The sequence below is a fragment of the Lagopus muta genome, chromosome 5, assembly GCF_023343835.1.
Source record: "Lagopus muta isolate bLagMut1 chromosome 5, bLagMut1 primary, whole genome shotgun sequence".
Classification (NCBI taxonomy): domain Eukaryota; kingdom Metazoa; phylum Chordata; class Aves; order Galliformes; family Phasianidae; genus Lagopus; species Lagopus muta.
In genome coordinates this window covers 48,770,629-48,791,432 of record NC_064437.1, presented here as the reverse complement: position 1 = coordinate 48,791,432, position 20,804 = coordinate 48,770,629, and the positions used below count along the sequence as shown (strand labels likewise).

At 39.4% G+C, this 20,804-nt stretch overlaps 1 protein-coding gene across 12 annotated transcripts in view; it reads right to left on the bottom strand.

Annotated features, from left to right (window-relative positions):
* WDFY4 (WDFY family member 4) overlaps positions 1 to 20,804 on the bottom strand; it is a 135,968-nt gene that overhangs the window by 106,272 nt on the left and 8,892 nt on the right. For 6 of the 12 annotated variants that reach the window (XM_048946098.1, XM_048946097.1, XM_048946095.1 and 3 more), the window contains exons 2-11: positions 16,797 to 16,848; positions 16,539 to 16,704; positions 12,059 to 12,320; positions 7,998 to 8,112; positions 7,303 to 7,406; positions 5,907 to 6,044; positions 5,141 to 5,330; positions 4,106 to 4,295; positions 1,643 to 1,803; positions 876 to 1,328 (exon numbers count right to left, since the gene is read on the bottom strand). In XM_048946098.1, the coding sequence (XP_048802055.1) occupies positions 876 to 1,328; positions 1,643 to 1,803; positions 4,106 to 4,295; positions 5,141 to 5,330; positions 5,907 to 6,044; positions 7,303 to 7,406; positions 7,998 to 8,112; positions 12,059 to 12,319 (1,612 nt within the window). In that variant the 5' untranslated portion in view covers position 12,320; positions 16,539 to 16,704; positions 16,797 to 16,848. Of the gene's footprint in view, positions 1 to 875; positions 1,329 to 1,642; positions 1,804 to 4,105; positions 4,296 to 5,140; positions 5,331 to 5,906; positions 6,045 to 7,302; positions 7,407 to 7,997; positions 8,113 to 12,058; positions 12,321 to 16,538; positions 16,705 to 16,796; positions 17,468 to 18,614; positions 20,227 to 20,804 lie in introns of those variants that run through there. The other 6 variants (XM_048946087.1, XM_048946088.1, XM_048946093.1 and 3 more) reach the window with 4 other exon arrangements.

Genomic DNA, 20,804 nt, shown 5'->3' with positions numbered 1-20,804 from the left:
AATGTATCAACTGATAAGTGTAAGATAAATACCACGGTTCTCAGCAACTTGTCTTGACATTCTTTAAGAACTCTCAAAACATTAGTTCTCTGGTATCAAGAACACTAATCTGCTTCCTTGCATTTAACAGAACCCACACTGTAGAATTTCTGTTGCAATTCATATTCAATATATTGCTTAACATAAATGCATAAAAATGATTCAGTTTTGCTTGCTCCATTAGAAGTTAAATCTAGTAGTTTGGGTTTTTTCTTAACTAAATAACAATCATACTGAAGTTTAAATCTATTTCCCAATTCATACAGCACAATTTTACCACACTTTATATAAATTAGCAGTTAAATAAAAACCTTTCAGATATGTAAGCATATACAATAAATCAGTTAAACTCAGTTACCACTCCTGGACTATTACCTTTCTATGAAATAACTATATAGGACATAACTATATCAGATGACAATGAGTGGCAGTAATTGTGATTAATGTACAGCCAAAATTCAAGAAGCTACCTTCCATAATCAGTCCTCCCAACTAAGTGTTGTTTTCAGAGAAACTAATTACTTTGAAAAACTTGAAGATCAGTTATAGAAGAACAGGATGAACAGTACCCTCCAGAGTAATTTATTGTACACTAGTAAAGAGCAGTGCATGAACTCCTTAGAAAAGTGCACAGAATGATATACAGTTAGGATTTCAGGGGCACCTTAGTAGGGCTTAGCATGACATAAACATCCCAATTTCAAACTTGGGCCAGTTGGCTTCCAGACAAATCTAGCTACTTGGTATATAAAATATATAAATTAATTGCATTAAGATGCATTCATTCTTATTGGTATACCTGCCTCTGCAGTCATCATGAATGAGTTAAGTTATACCTGACTTCCTTAGGATTTTGGCTTGCTTCCTTAGGAGTGCCAGCAGTAGGCCTAATAGCCCAGAGTCCCGGAAGATGTCGCTGAATAGCAGATCCTTTTTGGTAATGCTGAGAAGGCACCGGAGAGCTGTCAAAGTGCAGAAAGGCACTACATTTTCTTTTATCAAACACTGAACCTTCTTCAGAATTTCATGGGGAATGTAGGACAGGTCTAAAACTATTGACTCTACCAGTCTGAAGAACTGGACCTGGACTGGATGTGGTTTGAAATGGATTATGTCAATAAACTGGTTGATAGGCTGCAGTGTCCATTCCAGAAGAAAGAAGTTTACAGTGTCCCAGGCCCATATGGTACCAATTGCTCCCAAGACTGTTCCACACAAGTGCTGATCATTACTTTTCTGAAAAATTGACTGCAAAACCTGAAAAGCCTGGAGGTTTTTGACTGTCATTCCTGCAAGACAAACAGGTGAGATACCCTTTTTTTTTGTGTGCGTTCTGTTTTTAAACATCAACACTATTTAAGCACTGCAATTACAGTGCTTAATCACGTCCAAGACCAGAAACAAGATTCACATACACATCCTCAGCATGAAATCAGACTTTACAGCTGACGATCAGTTCATTTTGGTTAAGTAACATTCAGATCAGTGGATGTTACAGAAGCCCATGTGCTTAATGTTATCTCATACTCCTTCCTCCATCTAAAGACATACTACAAAGTTTCATTTTACAACCAACCCACATTGCCACACATATATACTGTACCAGAAGACCGTGTCCATTCATAATCAAACTGAGGTAATTGCGGATGTATAATATTGCCAGAAACTTTCAGTTCAGTCTTCCCACAGGTTGTAAGGCAAGTCAGCATGTCCAGAATCTCATTCAGATAGGGATCTCCTTCATTTTGCTGCAACCCCTCACATCTGGAAACAAAGGTTGGGACAGTCACATGTAAGGACAGCCTTAGCAGTACAAAGTTTTTTGGATAAATCACTAGGCACTGAACACACAAGAGCTACCATTTCTCTCTCTCCTCATTTATTTTGTCATCTTTTTGCTTTCGTTAGCCATCCTTGAAACAGCAATTTCACATCTTGGTGGAACATTCTGAATCAGAACAAAACTTAAAAGGAAAGGAAAATGAAAAGTGGCAATGTAACAGTTCTCTGCAGATAAAGATGATACACTTTAGAAATGAGTATACTTCAACGTACTTTAAAAAAAGTTAATTCTCACCAAAATAATGCCTGTTTTGGTGAATAAAAAACAATTTTTATGAGAAATCAAAAGTTACAACAGACACTTCCCAGGGCTTTTTCACAGTCCAAGCCAAGGTTACATTTAAAAAGTAAAGGCAGACACATGACTGGCAAGGGGAGGAATCTCCTGTGATAACTAATAGAAAGAGCTCACTCTTTAGTAAGAGAAAAGCACTATTGCTTGAGCTTTGTGAATCAAATATAAAACACAGCATGTCTCTCCTCTAAGTAGTGAAATAGACAGCTGTGATCCTAGATGTGCCATAGTTTAGACTGAAGAGAATGCCTGTCTAAAGTCTGATACAACTGTTTTTCATGTCATCCTACTCAGTACTGCATATATAGGATAATTCTCAAGGAAAACTGCAGCATCTGGGTATGATTTCGTGGCAGAGCAATAGACACTGGAAGTTAGGAAAATCTCTCAAGAAAATATTTCAAGCTAGGTAAGAAAAAAACATTGGCAAAGGAAAAAAGTGTCCACTTTCAGTAGAGAATAGTGTGATAATCAGGATTTTCTTTGTTGAATAAAAAATTCTAAGATCAGACAAGAAGAAACTTGGCACAGTTCAGGAAAGTAGACATGAAATTGCAGCCTTGAGCATCTGTATACTCTTTATCTTCGCAGCCCGCATCAGTTAAAAAAAGATAGGCCTTACTGACAAACATCAGATGCCTTCTCTTACATCATTAGAGCTTCATCAGAAATACCCATCTGTATGGGAACTGCTGAATCACAGCTGAACCTCTGATCACCTAAGGCAAGCAATGACTCAGCCACAGGAGCACAGGTGAAGGTAATTCACCTGTGCTGCCAGAAGGGGTGGAGCCAGGCTCCACCTCTCCTAGACCCATTTAAGAGCTGACTATCAGTGGGGAAGGATCTCTTCTGGGGATCTGCTCTGCTGTAGTTTCATAAGCAAGCCCAGGATACGGGTAAGCATCCTGTCTTTTCTGCTTTGGTGTAATAACTGTGTAGCCAAGCTCTCTGGTACATCTCATAACTATATCATCTGTACATTAATTGATTTTACGCCCATCTCTCAGCACCTATTTATAAGGGAAAGTTAGACAATCCATAAATGCTATTGTAAAAAAAAAAAAAAAAAAAGAAAACCTGATCCAACTGAAGATGTCATTTATTGCCCTGCAAAAAATCATCAGAAATAACACCTTTAGACATCTTGGGATTCATCATCCAAACCACATATCCCTAGATCCAACTTATAAAATACCTCCTATGTATGACACTAGTCAGGTACCTAAGTTCTTTTGAGTGTTTGAGTAGTAGTACAAGAACAGGCAAAGTTAGAAAGGAAACAACAATCAACAGGAACAAAGATCTGGAAGTGGTCTTTTCTTTTAGTAATAAACAAGAACAACGCTTTTAAGTGTTTCTGGGGAAGTGGTATAATGTACTACTTTGACACAAACTCTGAACTTCATTAGTCAATGCATATAAGAAGAGCAAAAGCTTCTACTTTGTACTACTGATGAGTAAGAGAAGCAGTGGGAATTTGTTCCAGTTCAAATTCATCTCAGCTCTGAAGAACGAAGATATAAATTCGGGTGGATTCTGTTTTTCTGCACAAAAGAATGATCTGCTTTCTTTCCCTTGCTGATTGTATTCCTGAACTAAGAGTCCATCCTAACTGAAACAAGTGTCCTAGATCTCTTCCAATACTAATAATTGATGAAGAACCTTTGCCATGTGTTCAGTAAGTCCCTACCCCACTTATGGACTAACTACTCTTGAAACCATAAGGAAAATTAACTGTATTGGAAATTATAAACTGCTTCCCCCTCCTCAAATAGCAATGAAAAATTCAGCATCAGAGCCTTTGTTACTGTTTTTGCATCCACACAGAATTACACATGCAATTAACATTTAAGAACAGACCACCATGCACTCTGAAAATGAAGTTCTACCACCTTCTAGAAAACCACAGAGCACCTCTATACTTACCTCAGTAAAACTTTTAGCAGGAGTTGGTAGCCATCATTGCTTTCAAACTCTGTTAACAAAGCTGATGATATAGGATAGGAGTCTTTCACAAAGCACAGGACAATACTAACAGCTTCACATACATCACAAGCAGGTAGCATATCAGCCAGTTTAAAGAGATTCTGAACAGCTATTTTAATGCAGTCCACAGCTGTGGGGCAGAAAAAAAGCAGCTATTTAAGAACTGATAGTCAAATAAGTCCAAGGCTACTGATAAAAATGGAACAAACAAGTTTGCTTCTCAACAATATAAAACATTTAGATCTTTCCAAAAAGAAAAAACAGAACACCAAACTTACCTGCAGGCTAAATGCACACATACGTCTGTTTTTAAAGCATGCACACATTTCTTTGCTTAACCCAGAGAAGCTCACTCTCAAGAACATAGACACCTAGCCCATCCATCCAAGTTCATAGTCTGTGAATTCAGCTGCCTTAGTAGAAGTGGGAATCAGACATTTGTCATGTGCTAAGTCAGTCACATCCTGTGCAGAATTCACAGATGAATTTTCTGCTCAATGAGGCGTATGTATTGAGGCATATGCATTTTGATCTGAACAGCGAAGACTAGTCTTTCTTGTCTGTTTGATGGACAGTCCTTCCAGAATAGCTTCTAAATTACTAAACCATTCAGTACTTAAAACTATTATTCCTCAATCTCTTGATTTAGAATGTTGACAAGCCTCATACATTGAGTCACATTACCTAAAAATAAATAAATACAAACCATAATACATCTTGTGCTAGTCTACATTAGCATGATCAAGTGACATGGACCCTTGCCAGCAGTTTTCTTCTTGAGTATGTAGGAAAAATCCTCAGTTTCCAGGTGTCTATAGGCACTAAGTGTTCTTGCCCAGAAAATCAGGAACCTGTGCTTGAGTTGATTGAGTACCAGATTACATAGAAAAAAAATCCACCCTGGAGGTTAGTTTCTTGAGAATTCTTTCTCAGGGCAACCTCAAGGAAAGGAGAAGTTAAGTTATGAAACCACACCTTGTAAGTACAGGATGCTGTTTTTGGTCTGAGCCTTTGAAATTGTTCGCAGCACACGACCTGTGGGTACTTTCCATAGATGGCTACACTGGTCCCAGAAGGAAGCAGCTGCTATAATTAATGACTGAAGCTTATCAGCTGCTAGAAGTTCCTCTACACCTCGCTCCTCTCTGTACATGTTAAGCATTATCTGGAAAGAAAAAAACAGCTGAAATAAACACCTTTAAAAATACTTGGGAAATAAAGGCCAGCACTAACCTACAGTGATACACATGAAAACTGAAAAACAGCAGAAAATTCTGGGGAACATCACACATAGCTTACAAGGACACCACAGCACCATAGTATCAAAGTCCTCCCAAACATCTGAACATGGGTAACGTAAAATAAGAACTGAGTATTGCAAACCAGGTCTCAGAAACAAGAATTTAAACCATTGGTTGCTCCATCTGTCAGTAGTTTTGGAGAAGTTAAGCAAGGGATGGATGGGGAAATATGAATATTAAAAAACAAAACATCATAGTTCTTATACAGGTACCAGAAGATAAAATAACTTCTAGTAGGATATTCTAGAGTCTTTCCCAGTTGTAATTACTTTTTCTTTTTTACTAAACACAAAAAGCGATTACTGCATAATCTCAGATTATTTAATAATTTTCAGACCTATCTTATTCCTTCAGTCATTTGAATCACTATGAGCTCCAATCCCACGTCTGGGTAAACATACAAGTACTTGGGGGAAGAAGCTCCCAGAGGGCTATCTCACCTCAACAAGCATCTCCTGAGTTTCATCTTCATTTGTCTCTCCATCACTGTTTTGTTTCAGAGGAAAAGTAAAGAAAATGTACAGGCACTGCAACAGAGCAGCTGGAAGTCCTGATCCAATGATGTTCCACATTGTTCTCTAGGTGAGGAAAAGAAAAGTCAGCTGTGCTTTCCTTGTTTCTACACACTAACAGTAGCCACAAAAGCTGAATCAGCTACTTGAGAATTTCATTCTTATGAGTGCACATTGCAATCATACCACAGCTTTACAGACATGCCTAGAAGCAGCAAACACACTGATCATACATTGCCATAGCTGTTCCTAGGGCTTTCCACCCCAGCAGAATTACACAGCTTTGACAGATCCCATACTCCACGTAAGGATATCTGCAGTTGATAAAGCATGCAACCTGCAAACTAAAGCTAAAATAGTATTATGACAGAGCCACCTTTATCATTAGTTCAAAGGAGATGCCCTGTAGCTATACAAGACTGGAAGGACAGCAGTATGAATTCTCCAATCCATCCTTGTCTCAGCATAGCAGTAATTTAGCTATAATTTTTATTTTTTAACTTACCAAGTAACTGTACAAACAGTTATTATCCCTTTTATAAATGTAAGACACTGTTTCTCTGCAGTATTCCTCAGCACTTAATTTCTTTCTATTTCCAGTAATCACTCTGTACAACTTAGAGAAGTGGCATCCCAGAGTGCCAGTTTGGCATGCAATAATCAAAATAAAATCAGCAGCAAACTAAAGAAAAGAGCGGGGTATGTGATATGAAGTTTTGTGAGAGTTTGTACTACAAAAACATGATTTTATATCTGAAAAGCACAAATCTCATTAGAAACTTCACTCTGTGTCCAACTATAAAGTTTCTTTTGTGACACAGACTAGGTCTACTAGAATCATTATCTGAATAAGACAAACTGCACAGCCAGATATCAGGGGCAAACACATCCCTCACACCCCAGTATCAGGCTGTAATGCTGATAGCAGTCTACACTGAGAGCAACTATACAGGCTCTACACACGCAGGGGTGCTTCAAAATGACAATCCAACCACTGTGTTATGAGATAAACAGTTCCTTACCAGTTACTTGCTTGCTAGATAAGTTGAAGCAAAAGAAAAGTTAAGAATCAGAAGACAACTAGAAAAAACAGATTCCTTTCTTGTTTTGCTCATCAGGCATCTGAAAGCACAGAGCACTTCCTTCTTTTAAAAAAGCCTCAACTATAAACTATGTCACGTCCTCTGACTGTGTACCTGAGGCATGCTGATGCACAAAGCTTTAGGAACAACACAAATTATAAGATCTATAAGCTCCACTGGTGGGGCAGCTACCCTCTCAGAACAAAAACAAAAAAAAATCCCCTGTAGTTATCTTCTCTTACCAAGTCAGTCCGTGAGAGCAGATACACTGATTTCAGGAGCAAATGGCCATCTTCTACTTCCCCTTTCTGTTGTAGCAAATTCTCCAAAGCCAGCCGAGCTTCCTCTGTTAGTACAAAAACAAACTTCAATTCCTTAATGAAAGGTTAAAATATTGCTCTGATCTTAACAGATCTGACAAATTTTATAAAATTATATTAGCAAGAGCCTAATGAGGTGAATGAAAATACATTAAAGGGTTTTGATCCAACATTGGGCTCAGGCCAGTTTATGTAAAATGCTTTTCATAAACTGATGAGCTTCACTGGGAATATCATCTCAGGTCACGAAGTTTGCCAGCTGAGTAGTGCAAAGAATGCATAACAGCCACCAGGAAAGTCATACAGGGCTAGCAGTATTTTTCACATTACAGAAAGCTCTTTGGAATATGAAGTGTAGCCTTCTCTTTCACTGCATAGCAAGTTCTGAAATAAGGTCAGCATGGCATACAAGGCCAGATCTTCAGTGCAGTTGTACAAAACCAATGCTAGCTGACACCTTCTAGAAGATCTGGCTTCCTATACCTAGCATTTTCTTTTTTTTTTTTTTTTTTTTTTTTTTTTTTTTTTTCCTTTCCCTTGTATTAAGCATACCACTGCAGCACAAAAGATGGACAGATGATAGCAAACTCCCAGTGGATGAGCCACAGTATCATTACCTGCAGATTTGCCATTAAGAGTCCTCTTAATCTCCTTCGTCAGAAGCTTGGAAACCTCACTGGCTAGCAGCTGAACACTAGGGAATACAATTACTCCAGCAGACTGTTCCCAAGCCTGAAATCCAAGTTTGAAAAACTGTTAAAATGTTTCTGATAAAGAATGCCTTTGATGGATTGATAAGTACCAATAAATACACAAAATTAACGTTCCCCCATAGGTTTCCAGTTTTGTTTGTCAAATACTTCCATTTGGAAGAAGCACTACCACCACAAATACAGCAGTATACCTGGAATTACCATTGTGGATGCCCCATCCCTGGAAGTGTTCAGGGCCAGATTGGATGGGGCCCTAGGCAACCTGGTCTAGTATTAAATGAGGACATTGGCGGCCCTGCCTGTGGCAGGGGTGTTGGAGATTTATGATCTTTGAGGTCCCTTCTAACCCAGGCCATTCTGTGATTCCATGATTCTGTGTGAATCATGTAATGTACCTGCCAGACAGTATTTACTTTATTTTCTTCAGTGGATACAATCATAACTGTGTAAATGTCTGTCACAGCCCCTGTGCCAATAATTATTTGTATCAAAAAGAATGCTTGTGCTTTTCCAAGTTATTTACTCCTCCTTGTTCTGCTGAGGGCAGACTGCAGAGAAGCAGTTTCATACCTACACAAAGCAAACTGTAATCAGAGAACAACTCAGGCAATAAGGTGAGTACTTTCGTTTCACTTCATTAGACTTTCACATAATTGTCTTCTCTGAAAGTGCCTCTTTTTGGAAGGCTACGTGAGAGTGAAATGCAGGTGCACAGTGTCCCCAGTAATTCATTCTAAACAAACCAACAACATTATTCAATCAAAGGTTCACAACAATGCTACTTACAGATCAGGCCACTAGCATTTTTGTTCAATTCAATGGGTGATCACCCTGCAAGTGGGACACTAACCCTAAAATATGGTCTCCTCTAAAAACAGATTAGTTTTTAACATATGAAGATCTGTATCTGGAAGAAAAATCAACCTCACTCTGTTGAGACAAAATGTCTGCCTTCAGGGGAAAAAAAAAAAAAAATAAAAATCAAGTAATGTGATGTCAACCTAATCTGTTCTCTCTTCCTCTTAAGCCTGGCTGTTTCTAGATGTTTAAGATTCTGCCACAAACTCCTAGTCTGCTCTTACCATCTGTTCTTCCTACTCACAGGCTGGGGGAACAGGCAGCAAAGTACAAATTCCCAACTGTTTTATAGAGCATTACATTAGAATTGCCTATGCTGAACAACAAACTGTTTCAATGTAAGGAGGATGACATTTCCCTCTGAAGTTTGAGCAGAGCTAAAGGGAGAAATGCTAAGCTGAAAGCCATTCATGTAATAGAAGATTCTAATGCTTTCTGAGGCACCAATAGGGAAGATACAAAGATAACATGAAAATGTCTCCCAGCCTACTGCTAGATAGCTGACATTTTTCTCTTCTCCTTCTGCTTGAAGGAGTGTCGGTGAGTAATGAGCCTCCACATCTCAGCTGGCTCCTGGTTAGTGCCTTCTCTACATCCAGTAAGATCCAAACCTCTCAGACAGTGATACATCAGCACCTGTATGGTTCAATGAGGAAAGGACAGATGAAAATCCTTAAAGGAGAAGGAGGACTTGCATAGAGCCCCAACTAAGAAGAAACAGAGTAATGAACATAACGAACAGCTTTATAACAGATCCAACTTAAAGACATGCTTCCCAGGCCAAATGAGGGACTTAGCACAAAGTAGGAAGCTATCAGAAGAAGGAAGTAAAGGTCATATGGGAAAGGACATGATGACGCATACATCTGGTCCTAAATGCCTACAAAGCATCTCAAAGATCTTCTGATAAATTTGAGAAAAGGGAAGGTGAAGAATTCCTTTCTTAGAACACTAAAGTGTTAAGCTAACAAGAAATGCTCATTTTGAATATATTTTGTAAACATAATATCCTTTAGAAATTTAAAATAATTACTTTGCTTCAGCAAATCAATTCCTAGAAATTGCAACACACTGCTTAGGAAAGAGGGAGTGGGCAGAAACTATATTACACATGCAAGCAATCTTAACTGGAATCAATTTATATCTTAAAAGCAGTATGGTTGTATGCTTTTCCATGCAGTTTCAAGAGGAGGAAGGAAAGGAACCCTGAAAACTGTCCTAGGAAAAATAGAAAAACTACATCCTAATTAAAACGGAAAAAGTTGCCCCTCATTGTCTCAGAGAAATAATAGTGCAATCTGTTGTAGGCTATTTAAAAAGTAGATCCATGAAATAAAGCAGGGTCTCACTACAGAAAACTGAAACATTATCAGTCTTGACTCTATTCTGAAGAGCCCTATTTGAAGACAGAGGAGAACACTGACCCTTTTCAAGGCCGTAATTACAAGAGCTCAAAAAGTTGCAGCGAGCTCTCAAGAGAGCCAAGTCTGTCCATGTACTTGTAGTGCCATATGCAGGGAGAGAGAGAGAGACACTGAAATTCATTTTCAGTGGCAGGAGAACATGCACACACACACAGGAACAGTTCTACTACCCAGATACAGCTCTTGGTTCAGAAGGGACACAATTCTGTGCAAACAAATTCATAAGATGAAGTTGTGAAAAGTGGAAGTTTCACTCAGTCATTATACAAAACACATGTAGAACGATTCAGATTAAATGAAAAATCACTTCTGAGACTCCAGGCAACGTACTCGTTACCTCTACAGACCCTTCAATTCCTTTTGTCTGCACTGCCTTGGATCACAGTGAGCTTGCATTCAAATGCAGTAGTTGCCAGATACTACCAGCAACTCAATCCACACTGAGTTTGTTTGCATCACAATGATCCTAATGACCTATAGCATTTTCAAAGCCCTCTATTGCACAAAGTTTTATAAGCTTCACAGGTTCATTCTTCACACAGAAGAGTGAAATACTTTTGACTAATAGAAATTATTTCTCCTTTGCCACAATGGACAGCAAAGATTTCATAGCACTGAGCATAGTAATTTCCCTGCACACACACATTTAAATACGTTCTTCATAGTAGCATCACTTTTTGTGTCCCACAGTGCTCTCACGTAGACAGTTATCAAGTCTAACAACATTTTTTCCTCATCATTAATATAGTTTCATGAAAAACAAGCTTTTGTTTTCTTTTTGAAAGGTTTACATAATGAGTTCAAAATCTCCTCTACGCCTTCCCCCTAACTAAATGTCATAGGTAATTCAGGAGGAAAAACTGTACTACATGGCTACAATACATTTAAATATAGGACAGGTTTTCTGCCTCTCTCAAGATTATGCTGTGCTATCCTGTCTCTGTACAGCTCACTCAGGCAGCTCACTGCATTTTTCACACATTACCAAAAAAATAAATCAACCAATAAGGTTCCAATGATCAAAATGCTTGTCTAGTTTCAACTTTCAAAATCGCCATGTTAGAAGATGTTGGCTGATGAGAAGGTCTAGGGAACATGGCAGAGTAGCTTATTTATTGAAGTGTTCTACTTCAAAGCTCTTTTCTCACCCACAGAATGACCTTCTGCTTTTCATGCTGCAGTTTCCCTATCTGTAACAACACCTCTCTCTAGCACTAGAATTAGACATTAGTGCTGCCCTGTTAACCCCAAAATCCCGCCTTTCACACTGCAACCCTGCACTTCCCCAAGCTAGCTGCATACCACAGTCACATTTTCCCCAGACAGAAATTATGTCCAGCCTCCACTAAGTAAGAGAATAGTAGAGGCATACATGAAGTAACCACTTCACAGTGTACTCACCTTGAAAGACACCTCTACCATCAGTGTATTCCAGCAAGTTAGCCATTCACATAAGCAAAGCCATGCTCCACTATATTTTTTTCATGCTAACACAGGTTAGTTAGGTGAGAGGTAAACACGACGCTGTATCCTCAGGCTCTCAATGAAATAAAAGAGCCCACTTCCTAGCCAGAGTTCATACACTAATCAACTCTGTTGGCAGGTAAGAGGGCCACAAAATACACAGAAGCAGAATATCAGTGTACATCCTTGGCATCAGCACCAAAGGCAAAGAGAACAAACCTTTAAGAAGAGGGGAAGAAAGTCCAGCAGCCTTCTCTGTTGTTCCTCTGGGATAAGAAATGGAGCTACCTGCTCATATTCTACAAATTGTCTGCATAAAGTCTCCCAGTGGAGAGTATGACTCTGGGATTGGTTGTCCTTTCTGTGTGCAGGCTGTTCAGGCGCTTCTGATTTATTGACATCATCAGGGCTTTGCTCTTGCTCTGCTGCTTCACAAGGTGAATCTTCTAGCTGCCACATGAGCTCAGCTGCTTTGTCCATACTGAAATCGGAAATGAAGTTACAGATATTGTATTAACAGTTGACATCATCCCATACAATCCCACTGTCTTGAAAAACTAGACTTCGATAGTCAGTGACTGGAGTTAATATGTTCATAGGCATGGAATGCTTGCAGCCACTGATTCTTTTCTACTTTTAATGGCTAAGCACCTTGCTTCTGGACAATAGCATTATCACCTTGCAGTCATATGAATGAGCCATCTCCCAAGAGATATGCATGTTTTTTTCCCCCCTACACAATTCATATGGGCTTTAGCAGGACAAACTGATAAACCAGGTAGGAAATCCAGATTCTAGATCCAACTTGGATACTGAGTCAGTCTTCTTCAATCATCTCAGTTGTAAAATTAAAAAAAGTGACTATTACCATAATCAGATCTACAACAGAATAGCACAAAAGATCCTGGTTATAAATTTCATTAAATATGAATGCTAATCACTGTGTACCACTCTGTCTGCAGCAAGCTGACAGTCCCACAAGAGACCTGAATTTGGATGCAGATACTGATCATTCACACTATAAAGGATGGTAATTCTACCATGGCCTATACTCAATCCTTCACTAGGAGATGAGGCGCAATGAGATTTTCATCACCCTTCAGTGTTAGTCTGGAACTTCCTACCTCAATAACAGTTCATGTTTCACTGCTGTTGTTTTACTTAATTACTTTTGTCAGAACAACACATCATACTTTTTCTACTCACAGGGCTGACTGTAAAGAGTAAATAGGAAGACACTGTTCCTCATGACTGTGTGGGAGAAAAGTTTGTCATATGTTATACTTCACGCTGGTACAGGATTTCAGCCCACTTGAGTCATCACAGCACTGTACCATGTTCTGAAAGTGCCCGGGTAATGCTTCACAGAGTCATTAAGAGCATAGCTCAGAGAATTTTTCAAAGAGTGCAATTTGGGATGTGATTGCAGCCTATCTTCTTACCTAATGGAAATATCTTACCTTGGAAACTACTCTGCTAAGCTTAAGTAAATGGTAAGTATTAAGTAACCCACTGCCATCACCTAGATTCACCTTGATGATTTGTGTAAGAAGCTCAAAGTTCTTCACAGAGGCAGTCATTTTACACACGATGAAATCAGGGCAGAGAGGTGAAATGCAGTGCTTCTTGTTACATCACAAGACCAGCACCCGAGCAATCAATGGCACTATCTGAACAGAGCCAAAAATATTTACTAATTTTTTCCTCTTTCTATTCATAATTTACTTTGCAAGCCTTTCCTCCTGGCTGCACAGCTAGGAAAAGAAATCAGTGCCATTCCTCCACTCCCTTTGAAGAGATGCAGGTCAGAGAGGAACCTTCAGAGGTTCTCTGGACTGAACAAACCTAGGCATTTCCATCACCCCTCATATACCTTGCCCTCCAGATCTTTCACCATCTTTATAACTGTCCTTTGGATGCTCTCCAATAGCTTTATGTTCTTCTCATATTGTGGCACCCAGACCTTGCAACCAGCACTGGGGGTGAGGCCACACAGCACAGACAGAATGGGACATCCCCCCCTTGCCTGGTGGCAGTGCTGGATCTGGTACATCTCAGGGTATAGGTGGCCCTTCTGGCTGTCAGACATACTTCTGGCTCATTCACCTTGCCATTGGCCAGAACCCTCTCATCACTTTCCATGGGGCTCCAGCTACTTGTCCCACAATCTGTACACATATCTGGAGCATTGCCCTGTCCCAGGTGCAGAATCCAACACTGCTCCTTTTTAAACTTCATGCAGCTGGAGTCTGCCCAGTCTGCTCCATCCAATTTAGTATTATCAGCAAAAATATATAGTGCACATTTGAGACCTGCATCCAGATCCTTTATTAAAACATTGAAGAGAATTGGCCCTAAAATGAAGCCCTGGCAACTACATAAGATGCTAACACACTAAAATCTTTAATCTCTAGAAGTACTTGAAAGCAAAATGGCAATTACAATTTATCTCCTTATTTACTCCAATTGTTGAGACTACAATAGACACACCAAATTAGATGTCAGACACCTAATATACTATTAGTCTGTTCTCTCCATTTGCATGTTCTGTTTTATATCTTCTTACTCCTTGTAGTTCTTCCTTGATCTACAGATTCCTTTGGGCTTCTAAGTCCTTCACATTTTCTGTTGCTCATAGAGGATAACTAATCACCTAGAGCAATCACCATATCGCAGAGTCTAGGAATCAAGTATCTTTGGAAGTAAGGATAAATTAGATATTTTTTAAAAGGTCCAATCTGTTGAGTTTCTACTGCACCCCAACATTTGTCCTAATCCTCATTTTAAATTAAGGGCTCCTTTCAGCTTTGGTAAGATATAACTACCACATTTATGGAAAAAAACTGAGTTTGAATACTAATATTTTAAAAAGACACGAAAGAAAATACACAAAAGAAACATAATGCTATTATTCAGAAAGTGGTGTCAGGTAACAGAGAGGAAGTGGAACTTATTCCTGTGTTTTCCCTTTTATTCTAAAAGAAGCTTGTGTGAAATCACACTGCAGTTTGCTTTGTCTTTCATACTGATAATATAAAAGGGAATAAGGGCTTTACCAAAGCTGGCAGAAAGTCAAGTAATCGATACTAAAAGCTTAATGACTGAACAAGCATTACTGTTTTTTAAAATACATATTTTTAATTAAAAAAATCATATTTACCTGAGTTTTTCAACTCCACCAGCAGTTTGAAAGATGATTTCATAATGCTACAAAAAACTAATCTGCACCACAATCAAGAATTTTACTTAAGCATTTAAAATCATTTGTTAACAGTGAAGGGTCTCACAGCAAGATGGTTTGACCCAGACACAATGAAATCTGACAGCAAATTTTAGAGTGTCTGCAAAAAGAGTTTTAAAAGGAAATTTAAAAACTAGGAGTGGTGACTGTTGGAACTACACAGCACCACCCTAAAAACCCACTGAGCAATGCCTCTTTACAACTCCTTTCCTCTTCTGGAGAGCCAAGATAGCTTGCTTGTTGAATACTCATGCTAGTCAATTTTCTGAAATATTAAAAATAGGGATTCCACTACCTCTCCCCCCAAAAAGCTGCCCGATGATGTAATATCTAAGTTGCAGGAAATATTTCTTTTACAAACTGGTTTATCCCACAAATCCAATCACGAATTCCCTCTTTGTAACTCATACCATTCAATCCTTACTGGTACCTCTGAACCACCACCGTGCCAGACTATCTACTATTTTACTTTTGTACCTCCTAACCACACTTGTTCCTTCTGAGCTTGCACTTGTATTTACACCTTTCAGTCCGATGTCTAGTGATCATACTTGACATATTATTTCATGAGACAAAATAAAAAGGCATACCAACAAGATTCATACCTTGATGTCATCACTATTTATCTTCTCCCTTATAAGGACTGCAAAAATCTTTAAGATGCAGGACTCAGTTCCAGATTCTTTTAACTGTAGATTATTTGAGAAAGGGAATTGCCCTTCATAACTTCTGACACAGTACTTTGTACAACAGAGGCCTAATCTGGTTGATTATTTGAACCAAGCACTGACAAAATGCAAAATAAAAAGAAATCTTAAAACACTGTCAACTTCACAAAGGTTGAATACTGTTCAAAGAACAAGTTACACTTCAGTAGGAAACAGTCCTACCTTTTTCAGCAGTTTATCTTTTAAGATAATCTCCATGGAATTAAAAAAAACATAAAAGTGTCTTAAGCTGTCTCTCATGCATTCACTCTTCATTTTTTTTTCCTGTTTTAAAAAGTCCTGTCTAGGTATCTATTTGGTAACATTTTCTTCTCTGACTTGTATATGCCTCTGATGAACCAAGAGAGAAGCAGCTCAGGTATCAGTAATACCTGCTTTTGAGGTATTTTTTCCTCCCTGCAACTCAAGAGAATAATTCTACTTAGTCAGACAAAATAGTTGTACAAACTCAAAGGAACTAGGCAAGGGCAACTGTCTATATCTCAAAACAGTAGCTTATTATAAGGACCAAATGTAATTAGTTTCCACTATCAGCACCAACAGAATACTCTGTTAACATTCCTAGATCATAAAATACAAACAAACAGCTCTGCTTTTTCTTTTGCTATTATGCTGCTTTTGCTATTAGAAAATGATTCTACAAAAAATAAACCAGTTGCAAGTGGTGCTGCAGTTCCTTTCAATAGGAATATCTGTTCCTTTTGCTTTCACAGAAAATTGTATGACATACCTGGGCTCCTAGATCCAGCAGCTCCTCTTACAGTCAACGGGGACATACAGATAAAGAGAGCTTTATTGCTTCTGTCTAATTAGGCACCTTGGTGCATGCAGCAGCTCTCACTCTGTTCTTTCAACTTTCCACTGTGAATCACTTGATGAGCTGCTGCACTTATTTCCTGAGGAAAGCAGAAGTGAAGGACAACAAATGAACCACATGCTCAAGACCTACCAAGCTCCCAAAACAGCATAATTGGGCTGAAATACAAACCTGTCAGGCATTGCATCCCTCTGCTTAGATCAAGATTAACCAGGAATTCTTCCTGAAAACCATGTTCACAAAGAAAAGCATGTGATCATTGTTACTTTTGTTTTTAAATTGAAGGTTTATCAAACTTGCACAGCTTCTGCACCAGAGTCCTTCCTCAAATGCAGTGCTCTTAAAATATTATTCAACTCAGCTTGCAAATATAAAGTCTGTGACCTCTCTACTGAAGCAGCCACAGCATCTATTCAGATTAAGAGGCAAATAAGCACTGTAAACTTCACTGACAATATAAGGAAGCTCTGATTAGCCATGAGGTGATAGAAGACTACTTCTCAGTGATCTGTTTGATTTTTTTTTTTATTCTTCATGGCATAGCTGAAAGGCTTTGTAGTTTGTTTTAAAGGGGAGGTGATGTTTAAGCAGTTTTACGGAAGAAATTGAGATATTTTCCAAAACTGCTTTTGCTAGAGAATTTTACAATTACTTTGAGATTTAGTGGGACTGTGGTACTGCAGTGACTAAAATCTTGGCAGATTTTCCTCTAAGTAGTTAAATACATCACTTTTCTGTTAATATTTCCTTCACTCAAATGCTTGAAAAAGAATTCAGGAAGAAAAAAATTGCTTTCCCCTCCAGCTTAAACTCACAGCAGAACTCTGACTGGAAACACTCAATGCTTCTACAGGTAGAAGTAGAAAGGCCTGAAGACATTGATTTCCCTGTCAGACATGGTTAGGTCATGAAAATAATAGGAAGATGCCTGTACAACACAGGGACCTCTCTCAATGCAGTGATGTTCCTTGCATGCAACAATCCTAGCAGATTGTTCTCATCCTTTATTGTAGAAATTTTGTACAGCAAATCATGGCTTTGGTTCATACAGATTATATCAGAAGTTAAGCAGCTCTTTAAGACTGTATAAACAAATAAAGCTCTCGGAATTAGAGGAAAATACTCTGCTTCAGTCTGTACAGACAGTAGGGTTAAATAGACCAGGATTTGGAAACACCTGGGGCTGTTTACCCTGGAGAAGAGAAGACTCTGGGGAGACCTGAAAGCAGACTTTCAGTATTTAAAGGGGGCTTTAACAAAGAAGAGGGACAGACTAAGTGACATCTGCTGAGATAGAATAAGGAATCAGACTAAAGGGGGCATTTCAGCTGGATATAAGGGAAAAAGGTTTTCAGAAGAAGGGCGGTGAGGCACTGGCACAGGTTGCTCGGAGAGGTGGTAGATGCCCTCATTCTGGAGACATCCAAGGTCAGGCTGGACAGTGCTCTAACGACCTGATCAAGCTGTAGGTGTCCCTGTTCACCGCAGGCGAGTTGGACTAGATGACCTTTAAGGGTCCCCTTCCAACTCAAAGGATTCTATGATTAGCTAAACTAATTGCATCTGCATGCTCTTTTCAAGCAAATATGAGGTCACACTCTGAGCCAGCTGCACGCAAGGGTAGTAGCTCCAGTGAACGACAATGGCCACTCTGGTGAGCTCAGCTGAGAGCCACGTGCACAAACCTTCAGGCAGCTTGGGGCACACACAAAGCATGCACCCATGGAGGCTGCTAAATGCTGTGCCAATATGGCCACTGCTTTCCTGCCTTAGGCTGTTCATATATTAGCCAATACTTTCCTAGTTGCAGTCTAAGCCAAAACCAGTGGCAAAATGAATGACAGAAGCACAAAGATACTAAAGAGAATTTTAACATCATCCCAGAGAGAACAGAGTTTTCCCTTTCCGAGCTCATAAGCAAGCTGAAGTGATCCATTTTCCCCTTTGTCAGTTTAAAAAAAAAAGAAAAAAAAAAATCACATGACTCACAGCAGATCCTCCAGTGCTATTTGTTCAGAGAGCATTATTTTCCAAGAGCCTCCTCCTACCTTGCATTGCACCCTCCCTAGATGCTGTCTGGATACAGACAGTTGCAACACCACTGGTAGATCTTTAATCTATGCAGCAGAGGAAGCATCATTTCTCGTTTTCATTTTGTACTAACTGCTAATGGAGCTGAAAGTCCAAAGTTTCAACACACTGTCTCACTTAATCTCTGCTTCACTGGAGCAGAACAGCTGTAACCAAATTATCTGCTGTAAAAATAACACAAAAGGTAGCAGCAAGCTAATAGCTAATGCAGTAGGAGGTGATGCCACAACTCCCCTCATCAGTTTAAGCCACTTACATTAATAACCCACTTACCCATAAAAACTGAGAGGAACAATCCTTACTTTCTTGAACCTCCCCCATACCAAATCTCACAGAAAAAGGGCACATCTACACACCTGCATTTGCATCTGTGTGTACAGAAGATAGCACAAGGGACTCCTCCCCTTGGTAAGATTTCAAAAAAGCCCACTAAGAACATCTTGGACTCATGAGCTAGCTCTACTAAGACTGGCTATAAATGGCCCTCTTATAACAGCAGCAGTTCAAGGAGATCCTGCATGATTCAGTGGGGATGAGATCGCACCAGATGTAGATACCAAGTCAGACATCAGTGCCTTTTAGTCCTCAAAAACTGCTGGAACAAAGACTGGCTTCACCTAAATATCCAATACAAGACAAACACATGGACTGAAATAAGTAATCTTAAGATTCAGCCTCTCTAGTCCTCGAATGTCACACATTCAAGAAGTGCGTAACTATGCACAACACAGTCACTACTGCACTGAATGCAAGACAGCTACCAGTCTGAACACGCAAGCCTGAAAGCATACAACAATCACTTAAGGCCTGTTGCCATTTCCACCACCTCGTTTCTCACAGCAGGACTGACACTGTCCATTTAATCTGATCCAGAAAAAGTACACTTCAGAAAATGAACAGGTATAGGGGTACTCCTTTTCGAGAAGCCGTGCACATTCCATCTAGCACTGGCAGGAACATAAGCTAAATACACCTCCCCACACACAGATAATTACAAGCATCTAAGCTTGTGTAATCCAGGATAGCCTCTCAAGATCAAATTCACTCTGAAGGTTTCCTAAGGCTATTCAAAATTACAGAAAGCAGGTATTTCACCTACAGAAAAACGTTAGCTATTTTAAAACAGACAAGAAGAAATAAAAAAAGGAAATTCTCCCCTGGCTGTCATCCAGGTACAGGTAGCTCCTTCCTGTCATACACAAGGCAACCTCAGGCAAGGGTCCATAGATAGCCTCTCTCACATCACCAAATAACACTCCATCTTGTTAAACTTCACCACTCCAACTTCCACACACAAGAGGAAATATCATTTCATGCCTGTGCAGCACTGAGAGCACCCACAGCAGTGCATCTTAGCAAGAAGTGCGGGTGGCATTTTGAGGCTGGAGGTGAGTGACTGCAGGTGTCTCTTGAAATCCAGCGTGCACAATTCAGCTCCATTAGATTCACCCAACAGCCTGAATGCTTACACTAAGAGCAAATGTCTTCTGAGATCTTCTGTGGAGTGGAAGCTGTAGAACTAAAGGGGCTGATAGTTCAACTCAGATGGAATGAAAACCTGCTGTGGGAAAGCCCTTGTTTTCCCCCCCCCCTCCCCCCCCCCCCCCCATCAAGTTTCTCTCCTTGCAAGCATAGCAAATAAAGTTCAGCTCAAGTTGCTGAGACAGCGCATTTCCTGCTTTGCCAGCAGCCATGGGGCACAGGCCGGCATTAGGCACCCTGAATAGCATGGCCTCTGCTTGGGTGGGAGTAAATCCAACAGCCTTCTTCTTAGAAGCCTTCTTCTTTCAAATTTCAAACTGCTTTCTTTTGTTCCTGGGCATAACAAAATACCACCAAAATTATTTCACTTCGTAAAATCATACCAACTTTTAAAAACACAAGAAAAAACCAGCTATGTATAGAAATTAATTTGTAAGAACAGTCAAAACATTCATGTTTGAATACTGTCAAACCAAACATTTTGATTAAATGAACAGATTTCCCCCCCCCCCCCCGAAGAACAACATTTTATCAAATCTTAAAATTTCACCTGGGAAGCTGCTATTTTCACTAGATGCCACCTACTGACCAAAAGTATGTTGTGCA